General features: G+C 45.1%; 1 protein-coding gene across 1 annotated transcript in view; it reads right to left on the bottom strand.

Annotated features, from left to right (window-relative positions):
* Positions 1–23,834, bottom strand: part of dok4 (docking protein 4) — a 54,295-nt gene that overhangs the window by 3,497 nt on the left and 26,964 nt on the right. The window contains exons 3-7 of the mRNA XM_068731967.1: positions 22,244–22,706; positions 5,439–5,546; positions 3,355–3,469; positions 2,583–2,702; positions 2,152–2,341 (exon numbers count right to left, since the gene is read on the bottom strand). Of these exons, the coding sequence (XP_068588068.1) occupies positions 2,152–2,341; positions 2,583–2,702; positions 3,355–3,469; positions 5,439–5,546; positions 22,244–22,309 (599 nt within the window). The 5' untranslated portion in view covers positions 22,310–22,706. The remainder of the gene's footprint in view (positions 1–2,151; positions 2,342–2,582; positions 2,703–3,354; positions 3,470–5,438; positions 5,547–22,243; positions 22,707–23,834) is intronic.

Below are 23,834 nucleotides of genomic sequence, written 5' to 3'. Positions count from 1 at the left end.
TCACTCATCAGACGGGGTTGGCCTGCACCACCACCGCTTCAAGCATCCACGTGGGGAAATGAAATGAATTTGACTGACAGCAGTGCTCTACTGGACCGGATGAGTGTGTTTATGTTTTCTGGTGACAAAGAGCTCACAGAGAAATACCCGTTTACCAGCCTCATCAGCCCACAATGCCTCGTATAAAGAGTACCGGAAGACATTCATTGACCAAAGGACCAGACTGAGACCACAAAACATAAACATCATAAAACATGAAGCAGTTCAACAGAGGTGTATCGAGCTGGTCTTCTACTCTGTGTATTCAATAGTTACAACTAGTAAAGTGTAGACAGCACACAATCACTATACTTCCAAGATGCTACAGAACAAGAAGCTTTGTTTGTCCTCTCTCTACCTGTTTGTTATTGCCCTATTGTCAGTCCATCAATCTCATTTCCCCACATGGGTGATGATGCAGGATCAGAGCATCCTGTCACTCCGTATGATTGCATCATTATAATTCTTGGTTTGCAAAAAAGTAAGTGGACTTATCGTTTCCGGACCACATGACCTGAACTACATGTGTGAAAGTGAGCCAAGAGTGCACCTCTGCACATCCTCAGTGGTCCTTCACAGATGACTTAACCCTTTGGACTTAGTATTACTACATTAATAGTAAATTAACTTGTTTGTTTACAATAAGTTTTAGCTTGTGCGCATTTCTGTCTCCGTATTGTGAGGCTGTGGCTGTGGACGAGCTGTAAGTGAATGCACTACAAAGGAGACACGGTCTTTGGGGGTGACGCAGTACAACACAGCCACAGACAGAGGGCTCTCTCGCCACACACACACACACACACACACACACACACACACACACACACACACACACACACACACACACACACACACACACACTGACACCTTTATCTGCATCCAGGCCCAATCATAGCTCGTCAGGTTTTATCAAAGAGGAGCAGATAAGGAGGTCTGACCCAGCATTGATTCATCGTCTAATCTATTCAATCAATCTCTTCATGGACTCAGAGAGGGAGCAAGAGGGAGGGAGGTATCCTTGGACTGACCGTAAGCTCACTGACAAAGTGCAAACGCACACACTTTGGTTTGGAGTTCTAATAAACGGTTGGGCGTTTCACATTAAACGGGTGATTTCTGTATTTTTCCTATTTTACGATGTTTTGGTGTCTTAGTGACTAATGGAGACATTTAGTCCGTTTTTTTAAAGCGGTCCAGTGTTGAGGGAGAACACTGCAGACGGCTGCTGTAAACTGACTGCAATGTAATCATATCGCACCGCCAAAGTGCTTTATTATTGTTTGTGATCGTGTCATGTGACTTGTTGCCGGAAGACAATGGTGGAGACGAGAGCGAGAGTTGGAGGGAGGAGTCTCGCTTGAACCGTAAGTTGTTCTGCATCGTCATGGCGAAGGACGTCCCAAAGCTCGTTTTTGGGCTCTGAGGAGCAAGATGGAGGAGCGTGGTGGAATCTGTGAGGAGACGTGAGCGAGGACGCACGAGAGCAGCCTTCACGGAAGTCTTGTAACGGCCGACGCCCCGTCATATCAGCTGCTGAGCGGACGCCGCATCTGATCGGTCAGATCTTAAATCACTCCCACATTTATTTTATTTCTGATTCACCATCTGGTAAAAATATATGTTCATTGTAGATCTGAACAACTAAAGGACCACAAACAACTGTCTTCGTCTATTAGAAAGATTTGTGTTTTCATGATTTGTTATTTCATTTTTCGGGATCATTTCGTTCACTCATGTGAGGCTGATGATTCCTGAACGTTGCCGGGTTTGATGTGAGTTACATCATTTAAAAAAGACGCAAGTGAAGGAAACCCGAGACTTCTCCGAGCAAGACGCGCCATAACAACCAGATCGGATGAAAGGTGAAGAAAAAGGTTTCGTTTCTCTGTACGGTTCTCTCCATAATGTTGTGACATTGACAGTGATGGTTCTCCCTCAATACTGGACCGATTTCAAAAATGATTTCCAGTCACTTAGACACAACAACATGGGAAAATCTTTAAAGAGGGTAAACAAAATGTTGTACCTAACACGCCACTATGTATGTGTGTGTCCTGCATGTATGTGGGGACAGTCAGCGATCAAACCCCGCCCCCCATTCCCCGATCTCACCTCCCGGCTTCGAAGGTGAAGCGGGTGGCGTCGCGTCCGTAGCGCCGCAGGGAGCAGAGCGGCCAGGTGACCAGCTTGGTGCGGGGGTTGTGAATGTCCCACAGGTAGATGTTCTCGTGGGTGATCTGCATCATGCACTCCCCGTAGATGTCCAGGTTGGGACAGGGCAGGAGGAACACGTTGAAGCGCTCTGCGGGGCCGAGGAACGACAAGGAACAAAGTCAGGGGCGTCAGCATAGTTTAGATATAAGATTGTAGATGTGAGCTGGAGGCCCCTACGCTACACCACAGACCTGAGGTGGAGATGGCAGTAGAAGCTTAAACACAACCTTGAGATGGAAATTTTGATGCTGCATGTGTGTGTGTGTGTGTGTGTGTGTGTGTGTGTGTGTGTGTGTGTGTGTGTGTGTGTGTGTGTGTGTGTGAACTACCTGTGTGTTCACACTGCACTCCGGCAGCCAGGAGGTCCGGCTCTCCCATACTGATGTCATTGAGCCTCGTCCCCAGACACTCGATTGACAGCGTCTTAAACCAGTCCTCTGCCTCCAGCTCTGTGGAGAGAGAGAGATCCGCTAGAACCAAGAGTCGTGTTAAGAAAGACGTCAAATGGTGAAATGACCACCTCTTCTACGGCACATGTTTTGAGACGACTGATGTACATGGAGACATTTTTATCTCTCTCAACTATTTAATGGTGAACAACATCCAGATGTGCTCAGCTCCCTGCGGCACACCTTGAAATATTCCACATATGACGTGCTTTTTACGTGTCATATTACACAAACGAGACACACCGTGTTCATCAGTGAGCTTTAGAGCCGTTGTTGGTGTTCCTTTGTTTTTTTACTTTGGACTGAGCCACGCTAGCCATTTCCCCCTGCTCCCAGTCTTTATGCTAAGCTAGGCTAAACACGTCCCGATCCCAGCTCTGCTCTTCACCCACAGACATGAAACCGATATCAATCTTCTCATCTCACTCACAGGGTCTGGTGAGATAACTGCATCAACATGCATGCTCAAGCTTGGGTGGAACGTGGTTTTGATCCAAAACCGAGACTAAAAGACAAAGTGGACAGGGACGTGTGTTTTGGAGTTTGGTGTAGTGTGTTGAGGGGAGGTTTAGGGTCGAGTCCTGACTGAATACAGAGCTGTCAATCTGTGTGTGTGTGTGCGTGCGTGCGTGCGTGTGTGTGTGTGCGTTACCTGATTCACAGGTGAAGGTGCGTGCGGTGTCGTCTGTAAACACGATGGCCACCGCCTGTCGCTTGGTATCTCGAGGCAACCGCGTGACATTCTTGACGTTGCTAATCTCTGTCACCTAAGCAACAGGTTGAAAGTGAAACAGTTAACAACGTTGACCTTAGTGTGAGGAGTTATTTTTCAGCAGCAGGTATTCCAGAAGTAAATGTCTAGTTGACATTCTTCATTGACGATGATTTTCATTGCATTCAGTCTGAGGACACTCTTTCTCATACACCTACAAAAAGCTAAAATAACACAAGACTTTCATCCAGGAGACCTCTGTTCACGTCCCGCGTGGAACCAAAAGTGAACATTGACTTATATGACATCATCATTTTAACTTAGACCTAACTAAGTAGTCTTGTTGCTTAAACACCACAGGGGCACTGATCGCTGCTGAACATTCGTAGGAAAACGCACAAAAATAATGAAATACATTTTTGTAAGATATAAGATTTTTGCAACCAGTGAACAGAAGTTACCATATTTGGAATGACGTTTAGACGCCGTATACGGCTCTGGTAGCGGCGGCAACCTGTCAATCACAAGGTGGCCCCGCCCCTAAAGCATCCCCTGCTTTATGGTCTTTATTCTCTAAATGGAGCATAATGTACTAAATGAACATCATGCTGTATTGAAGAAGACTGTAAACTAGAGATTGAGACCATAAACTCATGTTTACAATGTTTACTGAGGGAATAAATCAAGAGAGAAGTAGAGTCATTTTAGACTAGACTTCTATACAACCAGAGGAGTCGCCCCCTGCTGGACACTAGAGAGAAGTAGAGTCATTTTAGACTAGACTTCTATACAACCAGAGGAGTCGCCCCCTGGTGGACACTAGAGAGAAGTAGAGTCATTTTAGACTAGACTTCTGTACGATAGGACTTCTTTCAGTGGAGAGAATACAAACTTTAATACACTTCGGCAGAACTGGAGGTTTCACCATTTACGGTCCCTTTCGTTCCCCCCAAAATTCCTGTTTCCTTCCTACTAAATGAATGGAAGGAAAAACATATTCCCTCTGATTTAACTTCAATGACAACTCGTAGCTGGACACACGTGCCATTCCGCTTTGTCGCTCACAGTGAGAACACAGCTGTTGGAGGAAATTTAAGTCTAATTATATTTCTCCTATTTGACATCGAAGATATGGTCTGCACACAAGGCCCTATCACATGTGGGCTGACTGGGTGAACTTCCTTTGACACTTAGGGAAGACAAGTGAGCGCATGTTTAGCTTCTGTCCTAGAGCCAAGCTACAACCATGGCTTCCTCTGTCACCAAGGGTGACCTTAGTGCAAGAACAGAGTGTTAAGTGAAGAACCAAGATACCATGTACTCCTCTTCCCTGTATTGGTGTAAAGCCTGTTTGTTATCTCATGTGAAGGGAGCCTGTCATAGGCTGTCTTATGCCTTGTGTGTACGTATGTTTGCAACTATATATCCCAGTGGCTTGGAGTTGAAACTGTCTTGACACGTTACCTTGTATGTGTACAACTCTGTCTCCTTCTTGCAAGAATAAATGTCCTGTGATAATTACTTTTACATCGGCTTCGAGTGAATTTCTCTAACAACAGCCTTAGCCAGTTCATTGGTTTGTATAGAATAGAACTACTGTCTTGTACAAAAGTGAATCCCTCTGTGAAACCTCTCATACGTTCTTTAATTGTGCTTACAGTGAAAATAAATGGAAAAAAGGATTCAAAAATAGAGCAAAGTCCCTCTGCAGCTTCTCTTTAGGCCTCCTGGCATGTTGAAGGACATTAAGTGGAGTGTGACAGCAAGAGGTCAAGTGAAGGAGAAGTGGTGATGATGATGATGATGATGATGATGATGAAGAATGAGAGACGAGTCAGTTCAGAGAGAGACGGAGTGAAGAAAAGAGAAGAAGAAGAAGGATTGTTGATTCTCGCTGAGCTCAGAAGGTTTTTTAAGTGAAGGCTGACTACTTTCATCCCTGTCGGTGTGTGTCTGTCAAGAACAGGTAGAACAGAGTATACACACACACACACACACACACACACACACACACACACACCTACCTTAGGAAAGGCTCTGATGTAGGCAGACTTCTCATCAGGGTATTTCTCCAGACGACGAGGTCCTTTGCTCGATGACTTCTTGAACACCAGCCAGCAACGCCGATAGATCTGTGACATAAATGCACAGTTTTTGGTAAAAGTAATTTAATATTCAATACTACTTTTGCTTTTTGTTTACTGCTTTGTCCAGTAAAGAGAAAGTGACTTTCTGAAAACACACTGCATGCCCTCTGGACTGAAATGTCTTATAAAACACTACCATACAACAGACTGAGCTCAGAGGTGCATCAGCAGTGTACAGTAAGTTTCATGGGTGTAAGTGGAGACGCTGTCACATGACGCTGAACTAACATCTTAAAGATGTATGCATGGGACATAGGCGTGAAAAGAAACAGTGTTAATGCTTTCGTAGCAAGGAAGCTCAGTGGTATCTTCAGCTAATAGGATGTGACACCTCCTGATAAATAATTACGTTTATTGATTTATTTCGAAATGCCCACGTATCCATCCAAGTGTACTGCCTCCGCAGCACTTCAAGGTTACTACTAATGCCATGTCTGGGGAAACTATAATGTGAGCAAAACCCCTCTGGAATAAGAGGAACTCCAAGCTGTTTCTCATCAGTTTCATCTTTGAAGATGTGAGAAGGGAGCAATTAGCACTTTCTGTCGTCTTTCCCTCCCTACCCCCCCCCCCCCTCGCTCCTCTCTTTAACTTCACTTAGCGCTGCTCGCAGTTTGTCTGCAGAGACCCGATTACTTCAAACGCAGGATTGGCGAAGTGATACGGGGGAAGGAAGGAGAGATGAAGGGGAGGAGGGAGATGGATGATATGGAGGATGGGCTAAAAAAGAGATGGTGGGCATGAAAGCAGATGTATGGAAGCAGGGAAGTGAGAAAAAAACAATCTGGCGATCCATTTTCTAAGTCTGGTTTAAATGATTTTCTCTTCCGTGATTACGACTTTAGAACTAGTTCTTTTTTTTCATCTGTGAAACAGGTAGCGGAAAAAGTTTTGGCAGGTGAACATTTTTGTTGGTCTCTGTTTGTTGTTGTAATACAAATCTTGGCCACAAGAGGCCGCTGTGACTGTCCTCTCAAAATCCAGTGAAATACATAATCGACGTCTGATGAACAGTAAATCTGCTCCTGACTGTGTCGAGGCTTCATTAATTACATTTCTGCAATGTTATCTACTAAACCTCAGCCAAAGCTGGACATCTAACCTTTACCTAAGCCTTAAATCATGGACAAAGTCGCAATGCTGCTGTTAATGAAGAAAGCACACTGAAAGCATCACTTCACATACTACATTGTATCAAGTATTCACTTGTCAAATATAGAACATTTCTGAGACCGTTTTCAACCTCACACTCTTCATGTTATTGTAAGGATGGAGAAATTAGAGTGAGAGCTACAGCACCCTAAATTTGCAGTTTCGGGAGTGGTAAGAATCACATTACACACACACACACACACACACACACACACACACTAACACACAGAGAGAGAGAGAGAGAGAGAGAGAGAGAGAGAGAGAGAGAGAGAGAGAGAGAGAGAGAGAGAGAGAGAGAGAGAGAGAGTGAGAGAGAGAGAGAGAGAGAGAGAGAGCCAGAGAGAGACAGAGAGAGAGACAGAGAGAGAGACAGAGAGAGACATTATAGCAGCTGTGGTAAATTGACTTACAATTAAAAAGCCCATTAAATTTTGTCAAAGGAAATAGAGAGCGGCTGTGGGGAGGGAGGAGGAGACAGAGAACAGAACAGACAACAGCAAGAGATAATGAAGCAATAATGAAGGAAAGAGGAACGAATACAAGACTGGAGAAGACTGCAGGGGGACGTTTGTGACAGAGAGGGACCGGGACTAAGAAGACAGGGTAGAAAGACAGCGGGAACATCAGCTGGTTCCTCTCTATAATACAAGGTGATTCTAATCATAAAATACTCTACATACAAATGAAAATGTTTGATTCACACATTACAAATGTCTACATGGATAACAAAGCCAAAATACATAGCGGTTTTATAGAGGTAATAGAAATGGGTCATGTGCGTATGGAAAGCGGTTTACTTGAATTCACAACTGCAAGACATGAAAACGTCATCAGGAGGTGAAGTGTGACACCACTGGTCTTCTGTTGGTTTTGATTTGTTAAAACACAAAAATGCTGTGGAATATGCCAACTTGCTCTGAACCCTGGTTTTCGAGAGAATTTATTGGAGTTGTGCAGAGATGGGGACTTGGATTTAAGTCAGGTTTAAATGGCACACACAGTGACTTGTGTCTTGACTTGGACTTCCCCCTCAAAGACTTGAGACTTGGACTCTAGCTTGAAGACTTGAGACTTGACTTGGACTTGCCCCTAAAGCAACTACTTGTCAGCATCTCTAGGTTTGAGGGGCTGAGCGATGTGTTAGGTTCAAGTCCATTATGAGCTGTCATTAGCTGGAGAGCCAGTGTTATACGATACGGTTTTAATCTAACTTATTTTAATAAATAGGTTACGGTTATCGTTGCATGCTTAATATTGTAGGCAATATTTTCCACACCATGTTACATCCATTTTAATACGGTTATCTACTTTAAAGGAAAGCTTTCATTGTGTGACTTGGACTCTAGCTCAAAGACATGGACTCGTTTGGACTCTAGCTCAAAGACTTGGATTCTCACTCAAAGACTTGAGACTTGGACTCTAGTTTAAAAACTTGGACTCTAGCTTAAAGACTTCAGACTTGACTTGGACTCTAGCTCAAAGACTTGGACTTGACTTGGACTCTAGCTCAAAGACTTGAACTCTAACTTAAAGACTTGAGACTTGACTTGGACTCTAGCTCAAAAACTTGGGCTTGACTTGGACTCTAGCTTAAAGACTTGAAACTTGACTTGGACTCAAACTCAAAGACTTGGACTCTAGCTCAAAAACATCGACTCGGTTTGGACTCTAGCTCAAAGGCTTGGACTCTAGTTTAAAGACTTGAAACTTGACTTGGATTCTAGCTCAAAGACTTGGGCTTGACTTGGACTATAGCTCGAAGACTTGGACTCTAGCTTAAAGACTTGAAACTTGACTTGGACTCTAGCTCAAAGACTTGGGCTTGACTTGGACTCTAGCTCAAAGACTTGGACTCTAGCTTAAAGACTTGAGACTTGACTTGGACTCTAGCTCAAAGACTTGGGCTTGACTTGGACTCTAGCTCAAAGACTTGGACCCTAGATTAAAGACTTGAGACTTGACTTGGACTCTAGCTTAAAGACTTGGGCTTGACTTGGACTCTAGCTCAAAGACTTGGACTCTAGCTTAAAGACTTGGGCTTGACTTGGACTCTAGCTCAAAGACTTGGACTCTAGCTTAAAGACTTGAGACTTGACTTGGACTCTAGCTTAAAGACTTGACACTTGACATGGACTCTAGCTTAAAGACTTGAGACTTGACATGGACTCTAGCTTAAAGACTTGGGCTTGACTTGGACTCTAGCTCAAAGACTTGGACTCTAGCTTAAAGACTTGGGCTTGACTTGGACTCTAGCTCAAAGACTTGGACTCTAGCTTAAATACTTGGGCTTGACTTGGACTCTAGCTCAAAGACTTGGACTCTAGCTTTAAGACTTGAGACTTGACTTGGACTCTAGCTTAAAGACTTGGGCTTGACTTGGACTCTAGCTCACAGACTTGAGACTTGACTTGGACTCTAGCTCAAAGACTTGAAACTTGACTTGGCCTTGCCCCTCAAAGACTTGGACTTGGAAAAATGACTTGTGAGCAACTATTAGTGTTGTGTCTCATTGTTGTTTTGTTTTTCTTGCCATAACCTGGACCCAAAAAGTATTTACTCAGAACCCTAAACAAATTGGATCCATTTGGTCCAAAACCAGGGGGATTTTGAACATGAACGCTGAATCATAGCTAGCTAAAAGACTTGAGACTTGACTTGGACTCTAGCTCAAAGACTTGGGCTTGACTTGGACTCTAGCTCAAAGACTTGGACCCTAGATTAAAGACTTGAGACTTGACTTGGACTCTAGCTTAAAGACTTGGGCTTGACTTGGACTCTAGCTTAAAGACTTGGGCTTGACTTGGACTCTAGCTCAAAGACTTGGACTCTAGCTTAAAGACTTGAGACTTGACTTGGACTCTAGCTTAAAGACTTGAGACTTGACATGGACTCTAGCTTAAAGACTTGAGACTTGACATGGACTCTAGCTTAAAGACTTGGGCTTGACTTGGACTCTAGCTCAAAGACTTGGACTCTAGCTTAAAGACTTGGGCTTGACTTGGACTCTAGCTCAAAGACTTGGACTCTAGCTTAAATACTTGGGCTTGACTTGGACTCTAGCTCAAAGACTTGGACCCTAGATTAAAGACTTGAGACTTGACTTGGACTCTAGCTTAAAGACTTGGGCTTGACTTGGACTCTAGCTCACAGACTTGAGACTTGACTTGGACTCTAGCTCAAAGACTTGAAACTTGACTTGGCCTTGCCCCTCAAAGACTTGGACTTGGAAAAATGACTTGTGAGCAACTATTAGTGTTGTGTCTCATTGTTGTTTTGTTTTTCTTGCCATAACCTGGACCCAAAAAGTATTTACTCAGAACCCTAAACAAATTGGATCCATTTGGTCCAAAACCAGGGAGATTTTGAACATGAACGCTGAATCATATAATAAAAGTAATAAATAGTCCTGATAAAAACTGTTCATAGTGAGGTCTGTAGATTGTGGACATGGATGGCAGACAACCACACTCAGGTGCAGACTAAAGCAAACAAACCATTGTCCACACAGCTGTAGGCACTGTGTGTTCTGAATTGAGTGGAACATACAATTACAGAGCTGGAGAAACAGAGAGTCAACAATTAAGGGAGGTCGGATAATTTACTTCAGACCGGCTGCTGTTTTCCCAGGAGAGCAATACGTCATCTCCCCACCCCCCCTCCCCCCCTCCCCTTGCCACCCAAGTAACCACCCACCTCCACATGCTGCCATGGCAACCAAACCATCCCGCTGCCACAGCATCACAATCCTGCTGAGCGTGCATTTTCTTCATCAGCCCGTCGGACATAGACAAAGGGAAGTGGTGTGTTTGTGTGAGCTTAAAGGTGCAATGTGTGAGATCTGGATCACAATTTAAAACATTCAAGAAATGCACAAACATGTGAAGAGGTTACAGCTTTGACGTTCTGCCAAAGACGTCGATGTATGAACCTTTTAACAATTTGTATACAATGGTGACGTAAGTAAGTGTTCGAAGTGCAATAGTTTGTCAAGCTATGCAGGAGCATTAACCACTAAAGAGTCCCAATGTAACCTAAACTAATTGACTTTTCAGATACGTGGGTAGAAAACATTGACAAGTGGCCCAGTATTTAGTGGTAAGATATAAACATGTGTTTGGTGGAGAAACCAAGTGTCACCAGCGATAAATCACCAGCATACAAGTAACCAGATGCTTCCAACTAAGTTATCTGTGGTCATGTACAGAAGGTTAAATACACTCACATAGAGTTTTGAGTTTATTGTTCATTCATCTTCGTCCGCTTATCCGGGATCGGGTCGCGGGGGCAACAGCTCCAGCAGGGGACCCCAAACTTCCCTTTCCCGGGCCACATCAGCCAGCTCTGACTGGGGGATCCCGAGGCGCTCCCAGGCCAGTTTGGAGATATAGTCCCTCCACCTGGTCCTGGGCCTCCCTCGGGGTCTCCTCCCAGCTGGTCGTGCCTGGAACACCTCCCTAGGGAGGCGCCCAGGTGGCATCCTCACCAGATGCCCGAACCACCTCAACTGGCTCCTTGAGTTCATTGTATTATTTTAAAATGGGTGCTACAACAAAAGCATTTTTTATCAGCACAGTGGAAGTCAACATTTATTTGCTTGCAGCCATGGACGTCAACGGTGTTTTGTTCTAACGAGTGACCACGTCAACGGGTGACTCTCTCTCAGCCAGTAGGATGTCATCCTACCGATATATCAGCCTGCGAAGCATATGCTCGTCGAGAGAAGGCTGCATTCCATTTCCTGGGCAGCAGCCCTGGTAGGCTGAATTTTCACTGATCTGGAAAGAACATCTGAAATCATTGACCGTTAATATATTTAGTAGGTCAGTGGAAATGCAGCCCACGTGGCTGCATGGAGAGACACTGCTGTCGAGGGAGCTGCTGACTAACTTTGCCTTTTAGCAGCGAGTCGCTAAAAGGGTATGAATATCCTGACATAGCCGATTACGGATGTCACGACTGCATGTGAAACACATCATGAAAACGTTACGATCTACCGCACCAATACATTTTTTTTACTGAATCGAGCTTGAACACATCAAAATGTCAGTCAAAGCGATGTCCGTTGACCTTAGGTCCGTTATTTAGCCGTGCGGGACTGTGCTGCCGACCGGCTGCTAACAGCTAACGTAACTAGCTCTCATCCAGACCATTATAACACTGATTTGTTGTTCACAATGTAGCATCATCGGCAACATTTGGGTGCGTCTCCTGGACACGTCAATTGTGATTTTACTGCGTCCATTCAGATTTGAATGAGTCAACGCTCGGCTGTGCACTGCACAAAAGGAGAAGTCATACCGTTTAGAATTTCAGAATTTCGGCATTGACTCTGTACCAAAGTATCGGTTCTTGTGACAACCCTACAGCCAGTTTAATGTGACATACATATCACAATACTGCTTCACTGCTCACTGTAACACTCCAATGGCAGCCTTCAATGCTGACCACTGACAACTGCCGAATGTCGATTCCAGGCCCACCACACTAACTTTTGTTTAGGTGCCTTCCCTCAAGTGCATCTCGCTGCACACAAAAGCACCTCCCTCCTCATCAGCGACTGTGCCCGCCAATCACACAGGAGATTGGTGTTCAATTCCCAGACAGGAGGGTGAGCTGCCAGAACAAGTGCGACCTATTCCTATCTGATTGGACACATCTTTTCCTGAGCAGGACAATCAGCTCGGGGCACGGCGGATCGATGTGCTGTCGCAGTGCCTCTGGGAATGCTGCGTCCCGCTCCACCCGATGTCCCCACGGACGTCATTAAAGATTGATCTGATCTTATCTTACCTGCTTCAGTAAGCTTCGGGCCACCGCCTCTGCAGCACGGTCCTAACGCCTGCAGAGCAACGGCAGCATATGACTCCTTTCGGCAACATTGGCTCCGTAATAGTCTGGCTGCTATATTTGGCAATGACTTTGGCCTGCTCCTCTCACAGAAAGCAAGGTCACTGCTAACAGCCACCAAGATAATGATTTGGAGTAATCACCTGGGCGCTTCGCTTATCACTGTGGAGGTGGAAAACGCAGTCAGAGTCATTTCAATAGCTCCCATAACCATTCCATCATATGTGATGGGCCCAAAATGTGCTGCACATCACTGAGCGACTGCTAATGCATTGTTGGTATTGTTGACTGGGGCGACTGGGGCTCAGTGCTAGAACGGGTCGTCCTTCAATCAGAGGATCGACTGTTGAAAGCTCCATTTTTTGCATGCCCTGGTTTGACGCTCTATGGTCTTATAAAGTTAGTATTTTGAAAGTTTTCTCTCATGTAGCAGAAGCCACTGAGAGTGAATCTTGTGTTCTGGATGTTATTATCACAGTGTCTGTGATGTGTCTGTGTTTTTGTTTCGGTGCTCTGAACACATCTCTCTGAAGCTCTTTGTAGGGGGTATGGAGATCCCCTGGAACCTTTTTGTACTTCATTAAATGTACCCGTGTTCAGCAACATGAAGGATAGTCCTACAGACGTTCCTGTAATCTTAATTCCCAAGAATATCTTCAGCAAATTGTTGCAAGTTGTCACTGCTACTAGCTAATCTGACCATCTTAAAGCCAGTGGGTGCACTTGTGATGGTTGACCAGCCCGGTCAAGTAGCCTTCTAGCTACTGCTGTGTTGCCAGGTTGGTTCTAAAAACGTTGCTGCTAGCCAGAAAAGAAGGGAAAAAAACAAGAAAAAAACGTCAAACCCACCCAAGCTAATTTTGTGCAGAAAATCGGCCAATCTGGCAAAATTTCTTGGGCGTAAAATGTTCCAGTTATTTTCAGCATGCAGTGTCAACCAATCAGGGGCCACCAGGAAATGTAAACATATTAGACACATATTGCACAGAGTGCGGCCTTAATGGACCAACACACCACAGCTTGTTTTGGAGAGACAGTCTCATGTAAGTATGTGCATATATGTATCTGAATGCAGACGTATATATGCAGAGGGCCTAAAGCACAGAGATGCTGACAACCCAGTATGCATGCATTCACATATTTCATAATACATGTATGATCATTTTCCTATCATTTCTGACTGGCGGTTAGTGCATGTGTGTGTCAGTGGGGTCATAACTTCATCTGATCTCACAAGTCCATCTTTTTCGCCACGCAAACTTCCATTTGATGAGCTGACAGTTTTATGGCGTCGACATAACAAATGAAAATCGGGCTGCCCCCGGATGCCTGATGGAAAATGTCAGAAATATAAGCACAGTGCACATGAGCACTCTGCACTGAGATACATCTATATAATACAATATAATATTTGTTTCATTCCTTGCATGAATCCTCAGGTTCTGTGCTTGGTGATTGGAGACATATTACACTAGTTGGGAACAATAATGAAGAAGTTGGGTTTTTTCACACATGCACTGCAACCCTGAACTTCTCTGGACATTATGGCGTTTCTGTAATGCCACTGGCGCAAAACAAGAAAATACAAAAGGTAAAGAAGAAGGGTCATTTGCACAAAGACGCCATCGAAAAAGTGATGACTTCATTTAAAATTGCAGAGCTCTCACCTGTCACTAATCAACAACTGGCCCAACTTCATTAGAGGACATTCATTAGATCAGACGAGGTGGGTTGGACATCCCTAACAATGAATTAACATTTAATCAAATTTGCTGTTGCCTCCAACAGTAAATAACCAGTAGCGTTAGCGAATGAATGTAAAACAGGTTACCTCACCTCCCCATCATGCACTTCAGTCTTACTAGTTTTTAAATGAAATAATCTGCGGACCTGATACGTGATGGACTGATGAGTTGGCACTGTGGCTAACGTTAGCCCAGCTGCTGGAAACAGCTGCTCAGCTGCATGTCCTGGGGACAACTTTATCTGTCCATCTTTGACATCCCTAATTGTTGCCTTTGTTTACTTCAATTGCAAAGAAAATATAATAATATAATACTGTATTGTTGCAATGCACCATAATGAATTCTGTAGCTTTATCTGTCAAGACTGAGCGACCTGAATTTGTCTCTTAAAAAAGAGAAAGAGAAAGGGAGCACCAGATGAGGAGAAGCAGGAGGATATTATGTGGGGAAGCAGGCAGGTCAAAGTGCCTGCAGCCAGAGCGGTGCTGAGAGGAGAGGTGAAGCTGAATGCCAGATCAGGGGAGCTCTGACTCGATAGTGCAGGCTAACCTATTAGTCTCAGAGGGCTGCTTACATAATGATGCCTTCAAGGCGTATATAACACATTTACAGCTTCCTTGGACTGAGCAGAGAAAACTGGATGTGGCAGGCTGAACTGTAAAAAGATCATCAAGCACTTTTATCCTGTTTTTTTTCTTCACAATACACATATTCTTGCAGCCCAGGGCAAACAGTTGGCCCTGGGATAATTTATCGCAGTACAAAATCAGTGACACAAATTACATTGTTTGCTTAATCCCTGTTTCACACTGGCAATTTTAGGTTTTCAGCGGATAATCCCACAGAGCCAACTCTGCTTTGGAATTTGCCAGGATTGTGCCAGTGTGGAAGCTCACTTAGCCCCAGTCTAAAAGCTCACTTAGCCTCAGTCTAGCTCACTTAGCCCCAGTCGAAAAGCTCACTTAGCCTCAGTCTAGCTCACTTATCCCCAGTCTAAAAGCTCACTTAGCCTCAGGCTAATAGCTCACTTATCCCCAGTCTAGCTCACTTAGCCCCAGTCTAGCTCACTTATCCCCAGTCTAAAAAGGTCACTTAGCCTCAGGCTAATAGCTCACCTATCTCCAGTCTAAAAACTCACTTAGCTTCAGGCTAATAGCTGACGTATCCCCAGTCTAGCTCACTTATCCTCAGTCTAACAGCTGACGTATCCCCAGTCTAAAAGCTCACTTAGCCTCAGTCTAGCTCACTTAGCCCCAGTCTAAAAGCTCACTTAGCCTCTGTCTAACAGCGCATCTAGCCCCAGGCTACCAGTTCACTTAGCCTCAGGCTAACAGCTCACTTAGCCCCAGGCTACCAATTCACTTAGCCTCAGGCTAACAGCTCACTTAGCCTCAGGCTAACAGCTCCAGCTCACCTAGCCTCAGGCTAACAGCTCACTTAGCCTCAGGCTAACAGCTCCAGCTCACCTAGCCTCAGGCTAACAGCTCACTTAGCCTCAGGCTAACAGCTCCAGCTCACTTAGCCTCAGGCTAACAGCTCACCTAGCCTCAGGCTAACAGCTCACTTAGCCTCAGGCTAACAGCTCCAGCTCACCTAGCCTCAGGCTAACAGCTCACTTAGCCTCAGGCTAACAGCTCCAGCTCACTTAGCCTCAGTCTAGCTCACTTAGCCCCAGTCAAAAAGCTCACTTAGCTTCAGTCTAGCTCACTTATCCTCAGTCTAAAAGCTCACTTAGCCTCAGGCTAACAGCTCCAGTTCACTTAGCCTCAGGCTAACAGCTCACTTAGCCTCAGGCTAACAGCTCCAGCTCACTTAGCCTCAGGCTAACAGCTCACTTAGCCTCAGGCTAACAGCTCCAGCTCACTTAGCCTCAGGCTAACAGCTCACCTAGCCTCAGACTAACAGCTCACCTAGCCTCAGGCTAATAGCTCACTTAGCCTCAGGCTAACAGCTCACCTAGCCTCAGGCTAACAGCTCACTTAGCCTCAGGCTAACAGCTCCAGCTCACCTAGCCTCAGGCTAACAGCTCACTTAGCCTCAGGCTAACAGCTCCAGCTCACCTAGCCTCAGGCTAACAGCTCACTTAGCCTCAGGCTAACAGCTCCAGCTCACTTAGCCTCAGTCTAGCTCACTTAGCCCCAGTCAAAAAGCTCACTTAGCTTCAGTCTAGCTCACTTATCCTCGGTCTAAAAGCTCACTTAGCCTCAGGCTAACAGCTCCAGTTCACTTAGCCTCAGGCTAACAGCTCACTTAGCCTCAGGCTAACAGCTCCAGCTCACTTAGCCTCAGGCTAACAGCTCACTTAGCCTCAGGCTAACAGCTCCAGCTCACTTAGCCTCAGGCTAACAGCTCACCTAGCCTCAGACTAACAGCTCACCTAGCCTCAGGCTAATAGCTCACTTAGCCTCAGGCTAACAGCTCACCTAGCCTCAGGCTAACAGCTCACTTAGCCTCAGGCTAACAGCTCCAGCTCACCTAGCCTCAGGCTAACAGCTCACTTAGCCTCAGGCTAACAGCTCCAGCTCACCTAGCCTCAGTCTAGCTCACTTAGCCCCAGTCAAAAAGCTCACTTAGCTTCAGTCTAGCTCACTTATCCTCAGTCTAAAAGCTCACTTAGCCTCAGGCTAACAGCTCCAGTTCACTTAGCCTCAGGCTAACAGCTCACTTAGCCTCAGGCTAACAGCTCCAGCTCACTTAGCCTCAGGCTAACAGCTCACTTAGCCTCAGGCTAACAGCTCCAGCTCACTTAGCCTCAGGCTAACAGCTCACCTAGCCTCAGACTAACAGCTCACCTAGCCTCAGGCTAATAGCTCACTTAGCCTCAGGCTAACAGCTCACCTAGCCTCAGGCTAACAGCTCACTTAGCCTCAGGCTAACAGCTCCAGCTCACCTAGCCTCAGGCTAACAGCTCACTTAGCCTCAGGCTAAGGGCAGTTTGAAAAGACCTACTGATGAAAAAACAATATTAGCTAAGTGTTTGGATTTGATAATCAATGCTATGCCTACTATTAAAGTTACGCTAATTGCTAATTTGATATTCAAAATGTAATGTGTAATGTGAAAGGTGTCGCTTGATTAACCCTCAGAAATTGATCACCCAACTCTGCAGCTCCTTCTTAGCTTTATGGAGTATTTTAGCACCTTTAAGCTCCTTGTTATAGCTATTTTTAGTGAAAAACTTCGATAACAAAAGACGGACAGCAGAATTTAGAGACCTGCTGGCGAATCTATTGGTGCATTTAGAGGCCACAGAGCCAGATATTTCCTTCAGGAGGTGGTGAAAACCCACTTCACCTGTGCATTTGCAGACAGCTAAAGGGATCTTAATGGAAATACTCTCTCCAGTATGCATGGTCGTGAAACTGATGCACACGACATATCTTACAGATGAAGATAAACAGAGATCGGAGGAGGCGTCTGAAGTGTTATATCCTGCGTGTTAGCTGAGCTCTCACCAGCGCCTGTGTCGTCTCTGAGTTTACTCGGGCCTCAGGCGATGTCACATTTAATTCCAACTGTGAGACTCTTCCAGGACTCCTCTATTAATCTAAGTGAATAATTTACCGTATGTTTCTTTGAACATAACGTACATCAGCCGAGGAGCATAGATCTAAAAGGTATTAAAGATAAATGTATGCTCTCTCCATATTTGAATACACGCCACGTCTAAGGTTCACGTTCAGTGCACACATAAGCATATGGACAGATGGTGAAAATACAACTAGCATATGCTTTTAGACTCGGTGCCTATCAACCATCTGAGTGCAGTGCATTGACTGCATGCGTCATCAGCGGGAGGTTGGTAAAGGAGCGTGTGGGGGTTTAGAAACCCCTGTCCCACGCCTAGAGGCTGATCAATATCAGTCTCATCAATACGGAAGTTCACTACGCTCAGAGGACTGTGGTAATACTTATGCAGGACATGAAAAACAGGCTCCGTGGGTACATCGGTGCACGCGAGGTTAGTGGTAAGTCAGCGTGCGCTTGGATTGCATGTCTGGGGCTTTTTTCCTCTGGCTTTGTCGTTTTCCCACTGAGGTAAATTAAGCATGACTTCGGTAGTGTATCTCCCCAGCCTTGAGGAGGACCTCAGCTGTGCGCGTCCTCTCTGCCCTAAGGATGCGGAGACTAACTCGGGTAACTCCCTCGTTACCTCTCTTTGTGCTCATGCCCCCGTCTCAACCCCTGTCTCTCGCCTGGGTCTCCTCCAACACCGTGTTGACTCACTGACTGAAAACTGATCTCCCTACAGGGTATCCAAACAGAAGTCTGAGGTTGGTTATGACTCTGTTAATGCTATGCTTATCTTTGAATATATCACACATTTAAAAACAAAGGCGAGCAAAACCAGACTGCTTTTATAAATATGTTAATATTAACAAAAGATACATTGACTACATATAATGTGAAAGGTGTCGGTAATAGTAGTGTGTGTTTTCATTCAATTAACAAGTGAAATTTAAGTTAGTTTTAGTCACATATGGCAGTGATCTGCCAGAAGAGATAGGTGAAGAAGTAGAGGTTGCGAACCAGAAACTGCGTTTGTTTCAAGTTGGCAAATAGTAAATGTACTTGTACTTGTATAGCGCTTTTCTAGTCTTCCACTCACACTGCTTTAACACTACATGTCATTCACCCATTCACACCAATTAATACACTGATGGCAGGGGCTACCATGCAAGGTGCCACCTGCCCATCAGGACTAACCTTCACACCCACACTCCACAGCCTGCACATGAGCAATCTGGGCCCAAGGACACATTGACATCTGATGGAAGAGCCGGGGATTGAACTGCCGATGTTCTGATTGGATGGACCTGCTCTACTTCGGAGCCACGGCCGCCATAGGTTAATTGTTCTTTTATGTCCGCTAGTATTGGCCATGTTTCACGCTGTCCAGAGACAAAGAATATAAAGATATAGCAATGGATTTATTAAATTATTAAATAATTATTAAAACTAATACAGGAATTAAAATTCCAGTACATAATGTATATTCTTGTAAACATAGAATTGAATTGAATAGCTCTTCTCCATAGTCACCGACACTCGGTCCAGCTATATGAGTCAGTGTCGGCCAGATATCCAATATCGGTATTTACAACATGGAAAAGGGAAACAGAAACCTTTTTTAAATTAAATTACTGTAAAACCTTTCATATCCAAAGCATGCCAGCTGCATTCCAGCGATGCCAAACTGTCCCTGCTTCACACCACACATCACAACGTATGGACTGACTGCTGACAACACTGTCACAGCGGGAAGCTGGATTAAGAGAGCAAGTGAAAAGAAAAGAGCGAGGGACAGAAAGATGACACAGAGAGAATGCTAAGGAAGGATATAGATAATGAAGCAGAAAAGGAAGAATGAGATGTGAAGAATCAGCGCTCTGGGCAGAAAAACCGCAGAGGGAGAAAAAGAAGACACAGAGCAATTAAATGACGGGCAGAGTGAGAAAGAGGGGGAATAAGACAGGGACAAAAAAGAAGAGAGAAACTGTAAAAGTCAAATTTGCTTCGGTACCGTTAATTCCACTACAAGCTCAACTGCACAGTAAATAAAATTAGTCTGAATGGTTTTTAAATAAAAAAGACGCTGGCTGGGCCAATCAACACCATTTTCCTGCTCATATGTATTTGCAGCACATTTCAGAACTCCTGAAACTCATCCACAAGTGACAAGTGCTAACTGAGAAGCCAGATAAAAATGGGCAAATGAACAAAAGCAGTACAGATTAATGATGGATGACAGAAAACAATCATTGTCGGCGTCAGAGCCAGGCGGTTTCTAGCGCAGATCCAAAGCCGGGGCCGGGACAGGACACGCAGTACGAGGAGACGCAGGGGGACAGAGCTGGGTGACCCAGGAGGACTTCATGACTTCATGAAGGATCGGGTCTACGTTCGGCAACGTCGACTCAAACAAAGGAGGTGACATTTCTCCTTTTGTTTCCTCCCATTCAGGCTCTCGAAGATAAGGGTTAGAAAGTTAAGGAGTTCACAATAAGTCAAATTAGAAACAATAGTTTCCCTCCCCGGGAAAGTTGTGTTAACTGAATCGAAGCTTTAATCATTTAAAGGGGCGGCAGTTCAGTCCCCCGGCTCCTCTTAACCGCATGTCAAAGCGTCCTTGAGCGAGACACTGAACCCCAAAGTTGCTCCTCGGGCGCTTCACAGCAGCCCTCTGCTCCTGCTGCTCATTAGTGGTGGGCTTTTGGTCATAATTAAAAGTATTGGACAAATTAAAACATTGACCTCAAGATGGCCAAAGTTGTTACAATTTATCGTCAGAGGAACATGAATGTCTGCACAGAACATCATGTATCCAATCCTGTAAAAGTCGGCGAGTCGATTCACACAAAGACCACTAACTTAAAACCTCATGGTTGTCATTAGGACACACTATGCCTCATGGTACGGTGCAAAAAGATATTTAAGTTAAAATGACCCGACCCCGAATAATCGACGTCTCGCCGATTCAACCGAAGGGAGCCTGATTCACACAGTCGAATAGTCGACGTGTCGGGAAAATGTTGGTGTGAAACAAAGGATCATACCATTCTGGCTGTACGGGGGTGCTGAATGTCAGGTTGCTTGATTGCTTTCTCTCTCTCTGAAAAAGCCGTGGTGGACACACTGACTATTGTCACCCTTAACAAGGATGCTAACATGCTAACAAGGTTAAAGATCTCAAGACAATTTCCAAGGACGTGTTGTTGAGTTCTGGTATTCACTGTGGTGGTACACACACACACACACACACACACACACACACACACTGCATTCACCTTCCGGTGATAAGGTTTTGGCTCTGCCGGTAAAAGCAAGGTTAAAAAACGCACACAGTTATATTTGTGCACAAAGCATTTAAAGAACAAACAGAAAAGTCGGTCAAGAACTAAAAAGCAAGCGCGTTGTTTCCCCTCCGGCCACGTTTGTCTATACAGAAGCCAGTAACTGAGCTGCTTAACTTGAGGACAAGAACACTTTTATTTAGCCGAACGGCGGCGTGTGCGAGCAGCGATAGCAGAGGACTGGGGAGGTTTGAAGGGAGCAGCTGAACAGAACCTGGCTCGAATTGATTTGTGTTCGTTTCCCTAATACGAGTCACGCAGAGTTGAATTCCCCTGCCTACGCCGTCTGAACGTGACGTCACGCTCACTCAAATTAGCATTTCAAATTAGCATGCAGCTCAAGCCGCATGCAGAAATGGACACGGAACAGAGAGGAGACAGGTTCATTGTGGAGGTCATAGAAGATCGTACATCTTTGAGCAACATGCTGAGTGGTCCAAACAATGTCTCACTCTCAAGAAGTCCTGAAACTAGTGACATGGATGTTTAACAGGTGCAACCGGAGTACCGCTGGATTGCTGTGTTCATTGCTGCAGATCAGCATGGTTTTTGGAAGACACGTTCATTATGCAAAAACTGACTGAATTAATATATTTGCTGAGTTCTATAGGTGGCGAGTGTGAAATGGCTCTTTCCGCATCAGGCTTTAATGAATTAAGTGTTCAAATCTACTACAAAAATGAAGTTCTCAACATTTTGAAAAAGTAATGGCGTGTACATGTGCTATATTATGGGCAATGTGTTGTAAATACAAAGGAACTGAAGGGCCCTCCATACGAGATAATTCATTATATACTTACTGTGCAAGTCTGCACTGTATAAATGTACCAATAAAAAGGGGCAGACTGGACTTCAATAGAGTTTAACGCAATATATAAATCACAATAACTCATAAACTGTGCATCATTATAAAGTCCCGTCGTCACAATGAGGTTATGTACAGCTGACCGAAAGACAATAATGAGTTTTGCACAAAATGTCAATCGCCTCCGTCGCTGTATGAGTAGAAACAATCAAAGGAGTCTTTAAAAACACCTTTTTTGTGGTGGGTGTGATAAAACACGGAGACAACACGGACACTCACCCCCAGCTTGCGGCTGCGCATGCGTACGTAGCCCTGCTTGACGATGTCGTTGAAGTTGGAGGCCATCTTCGGGTGGGGGGTAACCTGCCGGCCGTCGCCGTGGAGACCATCCAGATGCTTCTTCCCTCCCTCAAACAGTCCCTCGCTTTCCCCTCCTAGCGCTCAGCTCCTCTGTCCGTTCACTTTCAACCCCGTCCGTCTCCTTCAGGACTTTGTGTGCGTCCTCCCTCTAGCACTTCCTGTTTCTATCTGTCCTCAAACTCCGTCGCTCCTCTTGCAGCTCTTCACATCTTCCCGCCCTCCCCGTTTCCTTTCCTCCTGTTTCCTTTTCGTTCCCCTCTGTTGGACTTGTTTCTCTCCTTCTTTCGCCTCTTGCTGTCCGTGCGTTTGTTCCTTTCCTCCGTCCTTCTTTCATTCACTCCTCACCAGATGGGTCTTTCCATCATCCCCATTATTGGCATCTCTAAGAAATGTACAGAGAGAGGGAGAGGCACAAATGTTTATATATGTATATATTATTCAGAGAGCGAGAGTGAGGAGCACAACATTACCGTCCATTATTCATGCAGGTGGCACGCACCATTATTGAGGGCAAGAGGGCGGGATGGCTGCTGGTGACTTTGTGCTGTAACGGGCAGTATGCTCTGCCGTTTGCCTTTCTTGTTTGAGTCTGTTCACGTGTGAGCTTGTGTATGAGTGTGTGTGTAATGGCATGAAGCTGTAATGCTCTACCAAGGCTGTCACAGGAGGCATCCATTAGCAGGGAGTGTATCCAGGAAAAACAAGTGTATCTGTTCTCTAATCACGCTTACCCATCATGCCACGCGGTTCACTCCCCGCTTCCATCGAGAAACATTTCCGCTTCAAACACCCGGATCACTTCGTCCCTTACTTTCAGCATTTATTGCGCTGCAAGAAGACACACGCTTACAGTGTTACCACCTTTGTGCGAACGTGGATCTCTTAGTTGTGGTTATCGGTTAAAGCTGCACCCTTTTTTCAACACTGTGTGATGTGAGGTGTCGCTCAAAATTCTGCAGCTCCCCTCAGCTTCATGCAGCCTTTTTAATCTTATTTTAGCTCGGACCAACCCGCTGTAGTCCTGAGACCCTTTCAAACATCCATTGCAACCCTGAAATTATCTCGAACCGGAGCAACGCAAATGTCAGAATCATTCGGACCGGACTTTAAACGGATTTTAACCTGCCTGCAGTACAAAGTCTGCGCAACGTACGATGAATAGAGCTGCTCACTGTCCGGAGAATTCTATTGTTTGAGCGCTTTTGCGACAATTGGCGTGTCCGGCTGCGTCATCGGCCCTACGCTGTGAATGATCACGTCATATGTGTTTTTTCAGGCGTAAGACATGGCTGTCAAGTACTGACTGTATTCTTGTCGGAATACGCACTTGAAAAATTTGACGTTTTCTTCCTTCATAGAGGAAGAAAACGTCTGGGCGGAAACCTTCCATCGCTGTCTTTTGCAGCAGCGTGGCTGCAGGCATTGTGTTTTTCGCCTGGAGGGAATTTCTTCTATTTTGGCACAAACAGCTCAGCTGGACTCAAGGGTTACTGATTAGATTTTGGTGGTC

The sequence above is a fragment of the Cebidichthys violaceus genome, unplaced genomic scaffold (genome assembly GCF_023349555.1).
Source record: "Cebidichthys violaceus isolate CVI_PGR_0920_01 unplaced genomic scaffold, fCebVio1.0.p SCAF_105, whole genome shotgun sequence".
Taxonomy (NCBI): Eukaryota; Metazoa; Chordata; class Actinopteri; order Perciformes; family Stichaeidae; genus Cebidichthys; species Cebidichthys violaceus.
The sequence above is the reverse complement of the archived record's forward strand: the minus strand, read 5'-3'. Positions and strand labels throughout refer to the sequence as shown.